Source organism: Symphalangus syndactylus, chromosome 11 (assembly GCF_028878055.3).
Source record: "Symphalangus syndactylus isolate Jambi chromosome 11, NHGRI_mSymSyn1-v2.1_pri, whole genome shotgun sequence".
Classification (NCBI taxonomy): Eukaryota; Metazoa; Chordata; class Mammalia; order Primates; family Hylobatidae; genus Symphalangus; species Symphalangus syndactylus.
The window spans coordinates 69,299,986-69,309,799 of record NC_072433.2 but is presented as its reverse complement, the minus strand read 5'-3'; the positions used below and the strand labels follow the sequence as shown (position 1 = coordinate 69,309,799).

The window sequence follows — 9,814 nt, the reverse complement described above, 5'->3', positions numbered from 1 at the left end:
CACTCTTTGGCACACTTCCTATTACATAACTCTCAACATTTAATGACAAAAATCCAGCCAGTGAACATGGCAACACTTGGAATTTGTTTTGCAAAACGCTACAGTATATGAAATTGCCATACATGGTAGCCCTGGTTTTTCATTTTTCATCTTCAGCTTATATATAATTCTTTGTATAAGGATAATTTTATTTTATTCCAAGTCACTAAACTTTACATTCTTGGTAGTGCTAAAAAAGACTAGACCCTCTAGGGCTGGAACTCTTTGGAACTGGTAGGTCTGCACACCGTGTCTCCTAACACATTGGTAAGTGTTTATGAATATGTAAATTGGGATTTAAAAAATCCAGGGCAATAGGTTAAGGAAACAGTCATTGCCTCAGATTAACTGATGTTAAACCAATAATAGTGTGTCAAAAAATGTTAATTTGAGGCCCAATTTCATTTATTATTCTGGTGTAAGTGACTAAATTGCACAGTAGTGTAGTTGCAATGACTATTCATTACTTTGGTACATGGCATTTGAGCATTTTGTGAATCTGAGCGTGCTGGTCTGTTCTGCCTGGGAGTGAAGTTTCACAAGGTAGTCTGAATGACAAACATCTCAGAGCTTGCTCACATTCCTTGGTGGAATAGTCACTTCTGAGAGAAAGAGGTGTGGCTTCGTGGTCTGGGAAAAGGACTGCCAGCCAGGAACATGGAGTTCTTCTTCTGGAACTAGTTCTGTTTTCTTTTTGGATCAGCTAATGCTAACGAATATATCTAGGACTCAGTTTACCCAGTTTAAAAAGCTGGTTAGGGAAATCTAATTACTGGGATGTATTGAGTAATAATGAATGAATATCTGTTAAATGATTTGAAATGAAAAGTGTTATGAATGCAACTGAGTTGTTATTTGTATAAACTGATTAGTTTTATGAAACAAATAAATAATAGAACAGTTTTATTTTTGGGGAATATTACTCTAAAACAAGAAAATTTATTTTAATGTCTAGTTTATTTTTCTAAATATTTTTATTTCTAAGTGGTTTTAAGTTAATAAGTTAAATGTTCTGTATGATGCACATAATTAAATTCATGATTAGCTTCCATTTAAACATAAAGAGGTGGTCTCTTTGTTGTATATAACACAGGTAAATCTTTTCTGAGGTCTCATGCACTGTAAGAATGTAGACATTATTAACCTTAATGTTCTACAGAAAAAAAAATTAGTATCAAAGAAATGTATAGTCAATCTAGAGCTTGAGCAGGGTGGCATAATGAACTGCCTGTTTTAAAGTGATAAAGACTTCCAAGAATTAGATGTAGGTTCCAGAAAGAGAAAATTGTGCATACGTGTCCAAATGAAATGGGGGTAGGGATGAGGGAGACCTAATGATTGAGTTATTATGATGTTCTGTATCTGAAAGAATAAAGTTTTTTAAAAAAACCAACCTCAAATCCAAATGTTCCATTCTGGTGACATTGCTGGTCAGGGTTCCCCTATCCCAAATCCAGGCTCCCCAAATTCATCAATCTCACATGTGGGTTAAAAAAAAAAAAACTCTCTAAAAATACATTGTGATTCTCTACACTAGGAAGCTTTAAATCTCCAATCTTTTCCCTTTTTTAAAAAATGAAAACAAAACAATGGATCTTCATTTCTGTGTCTGGGATCTCAGATTTGGCTCTGAATATGTGTTTCAAATCTCATTAATTACAATATTGGTCCCAGGAGATACAGTTGCTGATGCAAAGAACACTCTTTGTACTCAAAATAATTTGAACAAGGGCAAAGAAGCATTTTATTTACATGTGAAAACATTTAGAGGAAAATAAAACAGAGATGGTTCAGGTAGCTGCTGAGCTGTTTTAATGATAATTGATTTGATTACTTAAGCTTTAAGATTACTATATACAGGATACATATACATATAAAAGTCATGTTTTCGGCCGGGCGCGGTGGCTCACGCTTGTAATCCCAGCACTTTGGGAGGCCGAGGCGGGCGGATCACGAGGTCAGGAGATCGAGACCACGGTGAAACCCTGTCTCTACTAAAAAAAATACAAAAAAATTAGCCGGGCGTGGTGGCGGGCGCCTGTAGTCCCAGCTACTCAGAGAGGCTGAGGCAGGAGAATGGCGTGAACCCGGGAGGCGGAGCTTGCAGTGAGCCGAGATCACGCCACTGCACTCCAGCCTGGGTGACAAAGCGAGACTCCGTCTCCAAAAAAAAAAAAAAAAAAAAAAGTCATGTTTTCACTTTGTATATTTGTCTGATGAGAACATTCTTGTAAAGGTAACTCTGACATTAACTTGGCAAGTTCTGAACTAAGACCTTTTAGCATTTTATTCTTTCCAGAGACTAAGACCAAATTGTTCTAAATTCCATACCCCACCGTGCAGATCTATAATTTATTTATTTTTTAAACATCAGAAAATATGCCATTACCCATAGGTCTTCTAAATGTAACAAATCTGGGTAAAAACCAATCAAATGAATAAATTACAGCAGTAGACAGCAAACAGTTTCTCCTGTTCTCTTTCTTCATTTTCCTTTCTCTATAGGAAATAGCAAATTAAACCATGGCTATTCTTGGTCTTGTACTATGAGAACACATATGGACATACATTTTTGTCCTTTTAACAAGTTTCTTGGCTTGGTGGCAGAAAGTAATGTACACTGTAAAGACATCTTAATGCCTTACTTGAGTAGGGTCATTTGTTAATGCACAGCCCAACCTAAAAGTCTTGTACTAAACTCTTATGGTACCCATTGGCTGTCTTTAAATGGATACTGAAGAGCAAAGGCGGGCAGCCCTGCTTATACACAAGAACCACTTGGAGCTTATAAAAAAAAAATGCAGGTACCTGGCTCCATCCCCAAGGTTTCTGATCCAGTTAGTACATAAACAAACAAACAAAACCCAACAACAATGAAAATAAAGGCAATTCTAATGTGCCATGATTGAGAACCATAGTTAAGAGAGTCCCAACACCAGTGCAAGGATAATACCTACTTTGTTTTTGGATAGTAGGACAAAGCCCATCCTTAGTTAGTTTTTCCAGGGGCAGGCAGGAGGGTGTCTGAGAAGCTGCCAGAGCTCTCTGAGAACTGACAGCATTCTCTGAGCAGCACCTTCATAGGGAGTATTCTGTAAGAGATGGAGCCTTGAGATACTAAAAATTTTCTGGGTTAAGGCCAATGGAAGTAGATAATTGAACAACAAATTACATAATGCTAACCTTGAAGTTGAGTCTGTAAACTGTGGCAACCTTATACATATTTGAGCATTTTGAGCAAGAGTTCATTAAGAGAGGCTGACTGGCTCAGCTTCGCTTCAATCACCCAATCATTGCAGGTCATTAGAAACAAAAAGAAGAATATGAATGCCATATCCCAACCACCCAATAACTGTAGGTCATTAGAAACAGAAGAATTCTTAAGTTAGAAATGGCAAATTACATCTCTTCGAACTTAATCTACTTAAGCCAATGTATTTTTTTCCCCAATTTCCCCCCATCATTTCCTTTATTGGCTTAATTTTTGTTCTTTTAATAAAAGTGCTTTTTTTCTTATATCTTTTTTTAACGATAATGTCTGTCCTCTATTACTTTTAATCTTTTGCTATCACACTCTATGGCTTCTTCATTTAATCCTGTATCTTCTAGTCTTCTCATCTTTTTATACCTCACTTTCCCCATGTTTTTTTCCTTTCGTTAACACCAGTATAGAAAGTCCTTCCTCTTCATTTTCCCGTCTTTATGTTTGGTTGCCAACCGCGTTTTGGATTCTCGACCTCTCATTTTTGCTAACTGCCCTTCCTTAATCTTCTGTTGATGTTTTATTCCTATCACTTCTGTCAATGCTCACACCCATTTCTTTCCTTTCCATCTATCTCTGTATCTCCATGTGCATTTTATGATCCTACTACTAAATGCTTAAAGCTGTATGTGTGAAATAGAACCGTACCTTCCTCCACGCGAATCCTATTTCCCTCCTCCCATAGCTACTTCTTGTCTATTCATCCTTTCCAGATGTCGCCCTGTCCCACCCCATCTGTCCCCTTCTTCCCCATGTGAAGCCCATCTTCTTTCTAACCCCATTTGCACCCGTTTGATTTTACAGTCAAGGACTTCAACAAGATAAAGCATGCAGAGTTCTACTGGGAACCAGATCGTGTGTGTTTCTGAAACTTTTGCGCGTTTACTGAAATGGGATTAGGGATTTGGATACAGACACATTCTCGGGCAGCCTTTCAGCCCTGGCACAGCTTTGTACACCTTGGAGCGCGCTGGGGCCTATTCTAACGGGCAAGGACAGGGAAGTCTTTCAAGACCTTTTCTGGCCTTTTCCACTCCAGGGGTCAGGATGAATAGGCATCACTGACCCAAACTGTTAAACCAGGCCGGGTGGGGAAGCCTGGGGCCCTCTTCTGCGGCAGATCTGGCGGGGTGTCCAGGGCGCCGCGGGGCTCCGTGCAAGGAGGGGCTGGGGCAGGGGCCGCTGCGGCCGCAGGAGTCACCGGGCCTCCTCGGGAGGTCCGCTCACCTCTTACAGAGGAGGCCGACCCCAAGCCGGGTGCTCCCCTGGGGCGCAGGGCGCGGCCCCGGGCGCCGCCACCGCAGAGGCGCCGAGGGCCGGAGTTGCAGTCCTTCCCCAGGAGAGAAGGCGAGTCGCTGTCGGTCGCTCAGCCAGAAGGTCGAGGGAACAGCGCGGGTGTCCCTCGCCAGCCGGCCCTCTGGGAACAGGGCGGGGGCGACACCCCAGGGAGTAGGGCTGAGGACGGCAGAAATCAATCGTGGGTACCGGGGCGGGGTCACGCATAGGAGAGGAGCGGGAGAGGGGCTGGTGGGGGCCCCAGGGCGGCTGGGGCCGTGGCTCTCTGTCTGTAGACTCGGCGGGCGCCCCGAAGTCTGGGGCCGCCACGGCTCCAGCTCCGGCGGCTCCGACCGGATACTCCAGGCCACAGTTTCTCCTCCTCCCGGCGCCTTCTCTCCAGTGAGGAGCTGAGCGCGGGCGGCGCGGGGGGAGGGGTGGCGGCGGAGAGAACAGCCAGTTGTTTAAAATCCTTCTAGAGCAGTTTCTAATTCCCCCCTTGCGCCCGGGTTCGGAGGGGGGAGGGGGGAAGGAGAGCGGGTGGAGGGAGGAGAGCGGAGAGGGAAGGCGGGAGGGAGGGAGTCGGGGAGGGAGGGAAGGAGGGAGGAGACTGCCGCTGAGGCTTAGCCGCCACCGCGCGCTTCGGAAGGCCGGAGGGAGGGGGAGGTCTGTCAGTCTCGCGCGTTGCCTGGGCGAAGGGGGCGGAGCTTTGGCGTGGGGCGGCCAATAGTGGGGGTGGCTGCGTGGGTCGCCATGGGGACGGGGCTGTTCCCGGGGAGGCTGTGATGGGTTGACAGGTGCGTGACAGTGGGAGCTGCTCTCGGCACAAGCATGTACGGCAAAGGCAAGAGTAACAGCAGCGCCGTCCCGTCCGACAGCCAGGCCCGGGAGAAGTAAGTGTCTCCGCTTCTCACCCACCTCCGCCTTCACACGCGCGCACACTCACGCACGCACTCGCACACTCTGGGAGACACAGACACTCTCCGCCCGGGGAGCGCCGGGGGTGGGCTGGCAGGGGGAGGGGTGCTGCGATGGGGGCGTGTGGTGCGGGGAGCGGCGCTTTCCCGGGAGGTGCGGGCGCTGGGCGGGCGGCCGCAGGGGGCTGTCGGCGGGAGGGAGCGGGTGTGTTGAGGGGCGGCGGTGGTGTTGGTGGCGAGGATGGAAACTTGTTTGGGTGATCGAGGGAAATAACCCGCGGGTTCACCTTCCAAAGTAACTTTAGAGGTGGGGTCCGGGGCTCCGGGGACCTGGGGAGCCGCCGGGGGTGGCGGGAGGGGCAGCTGCGTGGAGGAAGGCGCGCGGTGGGAATGTGGGTGTTTGGCTGGCCGGCCGGGGTTGGGGTCGGGGTCGGGGCGGGCAGCGCGGGGAGCGCGGCGGCGGGGGCCTGGGCGCTGGGGCTCAGGGCCGCGAGCGCGGGGCGAGGCGAGGGCGGCGGTGCCGGGCGCGCGGCGGGCGGAAGCCGGGCGTGGAGCGGCCGAGCGGGGCCCCGCGGGGCGCGGAGACGCGCGCGGGGCGCGGAGGGCGTGTGCGGGTTGGGCGTCCGGGCTTTCCTGGGCCAGCTACGGACGCGGCGCCCGCAGTCCCCCGTGCGGCGCGGAGCTGGGGCGGGGGCGGGTGGGCGCCGGAGACGCCGCAGAAGTTTGGGAGTCGGAGAGGGACCGAGTTCCCGGGGAGCTAAAGTGTGCTGGCGAGGAGCGGGATCCGCTGGAGGAGGCTGGCGTTTCTGCCTCTCGCAGCGGACCCAACTCCGCGGCGGCTGCTGGCGAACTTTTTGTGAGGCTGGCAGCCCCCGAGCGGCGGGAGGGGCGGGCCTGGCGGGGCTGTGGTCGGGGGCGCGCGGAGGGGAGTTGTAGGTGCCGCCGGGGGCGCCCAAGGAGGGCAGCTGCGGCGGCGAGGGGCAGTGGTCCGAAAAGGGGTTTGTAGGAGGGGAGAAGCGTTCAGGTGGGAAGGAGCCGCTTGGTTACTGTTGTGGGGAGATACAGGTGTTAACTTCGGTGGGAGCCCAAGAGGCGGCTGGCGAGAACAGAGCCCCTCCCGGCCCGGGATGCCACTGTCACGGCACACTGCAAAGCAGAGCGGTTAGCTGCTATTTTTGTGTACTTGTAACGGTGGTTTGGTTGTTACTAAAAATGAGAACGAATAGTAACTGTGACCACTGAGGAAGAACCCCCCCCTCCTTTTTTTTTTTTTAAAAAACAGTGCAGCAGATCAGTGATTCCCTGTAACCACTTAAACTCTGAGGGTCAGGGTTATCCTTGTCATTGAACGCACCCTGTCTTTCTGAGGGGGTTCAGACCAGAGAAAAAGTCTGAGAGCATCTCTCAAAGGTACTTGGGTTACCTTGCGCACAGGAATAGCCGCGTAAATAAAAACCGAATGCGCAGGCGACTGAGTTTCCCTCCTTGGTTTAGGCAGTTAGTCTCCCCCTGAAAGTTTCGTGTGCCCTAGGGATGGGAACATTTCCTAATCTTTGTGTTGGCAGCAACACACTCAATTCCCGTAGGATTTAGAGGTATCAGGCCTTGATGTAGCAAAGCAAAACAAAATAAAAAATTAGAGAGGCTGGTTTGTTTTTTTCCAAGAGATATTTTCTGAGCTGCATTCAGGATCTTGTTGCTGTGACAAGGAATATGTAAAAGACAAAGCGTTATAGCTTGGTTAAGAAACGGCAGTTACTAGAATTGAAGTTTTGAAATGCAGTCTCATTTGTGTGCATTAATCATTTTGTTATAATGTGCCTGATAAAAACATCTGAAGGAGGATGTTTTAATGATTACAGAATATTTGAATTTCACATTAGTCAGAGTGAAGGAATTGAAATGTATTGAGGCATGATCTTATTTTGGGGGTGACTGAATTTGAGAATCAAAGTAATTTTAGATTTTAGGTGAACTTCCAGGAAGGGGTGAACTTTAGTTGAATCCCACTCAGTATCCTGATGACCGCTTGATTTTTTTTTTTTTTTTTTTTTAGTTTCTCAGATAATAACAAGGATGTTGGAACTTGTATAACTGTGGTCCTTTCTAGCTCTAATTCTGTGATTTCCCATCAGGAAAACAAATAATTGCCACTTTGCTGTCAAATCTACCAAACTGAACACCAAGTGATATCTACTCTTGTGAGCAGATCAGGGTTCTGCTAGATGGTGCTATTTGATTTAAATATATTTCTTCCATTCATTTCAATTGGCAGCAGGAATTCTTGACTGGTTTGCCTTATGAACTAAATATAGGTGAAGAGGCCGCTTTTGGAGAATTGACAATGACTGTTCTGGGTTAATTGTCATTGCATTAATTTCTAGGTGAAAGTTGTTTGAACCTAAGATAAACATCGACATAGGTTCTGTCTTATAGAATAAATTTAATTTTGGTGGGAGAGTTGATCTAGTCTTTCGGTTTTTCTCTTTATGTTTACTTGAGACTTTAATGGCACTATTCTGCAACAATGTACTAACATCTGAAGGTAGGAATCTTGAAGTCATCATTAAAATGGATATCACCAGATTTTTGTTCTTCGTTTTTAAGGTAACAGATTATAAAAGGTGAAGAATTCTCCTTTAGTAAGCAAATTAGAACTGTTCCTATCTTAAAAATCACAGAAATAATTTGTTTCCGTAACAAATCGGCATTTTAACAAAAACATTCTGCAAAAGGAGTCATTATCAATAATGGCATGCTTAGGAAATAAGCACATGGGTTTTATAATCAAGAAAATGTGTTTTCTAATATGAGTTCATGGTGAATAGTTGACAAGTGCTTACCTGTATTAGATCTTTGTTTTGTCTTTCATTAGGAAGTCACTATATGAAATATTTGAAGTGAATTCTTGGTTTTACACAATTCCTATTATTTCAGTATACAGTTCTGATAAAAATGATCAGGGTAAGATTAGTTACTTACTCTGTCATTTTAAGAAAAGCAGATCAAGTCAATTATAGAGGGAGTGATTGAAAACCCTTGGAGGGAGGTGGGATGTAGAAATTTTAATTCTGATCTCGTTAGGTCATTTCTTCCTTTAGCGGGCTTTCTTTATAACACTAATCGCAATTGTGATTAAATAACCGTGATTGGCTGTTTAATGTTTAACTTTCTCTAAAATATAAGTTTCTTGAGTGTAGGAGATAATCTAATTTCTTCTCTGAGGTATCTTGAACATTAAGGTGCCTTATAATACCAAAAGCATCAATAAATTATTGTTATTGAAGATGTTAGACTCAAAGGAATTTTTTCAATGACCTCCAAAATAAAGACTTGTAAGTTTGAGTTTCACATTCTCTAGCTTAGTTGTATTTCAGAAATACCCCTAAACAACAATACAACAAATATAACTATTATTTATTTGCCATTCTGTTTGCCAGTCACTATGTTCAGTGTTTTATGTATATTTTTTTCTAATTCTCCCAACAAATCTACAAGACAGGTGCTTTTCTTTTCTCCATTAAAGAAATATGAAAACTAAGACCCTGAATGGTTAAAGAACTCACAGAGGGATACAATGCTAGAAAATAGGAAAGCTGGGTTTCTAACACAGATTTCTCTAACTTTAGAACCTGTGATTGAAGCTGAAAGATACATTTTTCAGTGTACCAGATTGTCTTCCTGAACTAGGGTAGGATGCTACAGATTTAGGGAACAGCATTACATAATCAGATGTAACAGACTTTAAAGATTTGATCAAATATGCAGTCTTAACCACTGGTGCACCCTGATGCTTTGCAGATCCGTGTATGGTGTGGGAGAAGGCACAGAAATTTTAGGAGTGAAAGTTGGAAGCCTAACATAATGAAGAAAACTTGTTTCTTCAGATTCCCCCGCCAGGAATTTTGTTTGATTACTTGTTTTAAAGTTAAACATAATCATTGTGAACAATTCCTATATGAAATGTTGCTGAACTTAAAGCCACACAGTATGCCACACTACTGCAGAAAGAGTAACTGGCACCTGCAAATAGATGAGTAGTGATATTAATTTTTTATTAAACTAATTTGATCTTTTATGTAATAGCACAGAAAGATGAATCTGCTAGAAAGTAAAGTTGAACATAAAAGATACACATAGTATATACATCGACTTCTATTTAGTAAACTAGCCAGAAACTATAAGAATCAAATTATCTAATCTTGAGCTCTGAAAAGTAACTTTGGCTTTTAAATTTTCAATCTTAGTTGAATATACCAAGAAGCAAATAACATATGCTTATTTCAAAGTAGTTATAGTGTAATGAACATTTAAATGCCAC

At 44.7% G+C, this 9,814-nt stretch overlaps 2 protein-coding genes across 26 annotated transcripts in view; one reads left to right on the top strand and one right to left on the bottom strand.

Annotated features, from left to right (window-relative positions):
- Positions 1 to 1,769: 1,769 nt before the first annotated feature.
- On the bottom strand, positions 1,770 to 5,409 carry LOC134731773 (uncharacterized). Its single transcript, XM_063612590.1, has 3 exons — positions 5,404 to 5,409; positions 4,529 to 5,356; positions 1,770 to 3,315 (listed from the first exon to the last, which is right to left on the bottom strand). The coding sequence occupies exons 1-2, from the start codon at positions 5,407 to 5,409 to the stop codon at positions 4,532 to 4,534; spliced, it is 831 nt and encodes a 276-aa protein (XP_063468660.1). The 3' UTR covers positions 1,770 to 3,315; positions 4,529 to 4,531.
- SSBP2 (single stranded DNA binding protein 2) overlaps positions 5,155 to 9,814 on the top strand; it is a 325,064-nt gene continuing 320,404 nt past the window's right edge. For 23 of the 25 annotated variants that reach the window (XM_055298747.2, XM_063612197.1, XM_055298741.2 and 20 more), the window contains exon 1: positions 5,155 to 5,469. In XM_055298747.2, the coding sequence (XP_055154722.1) occupies positions 5,408 to 5,469 (62 nt within the window). In that variant the 5' untranslated portion in view covers positions 5,155 to 5,407. The remainder of the gene's footprint in view (positions 5,470 to 9,814) is intronic. The other 2 variants (XM_055298750.2, XM_055298746.2) reach the window with 1 other exon arrangement.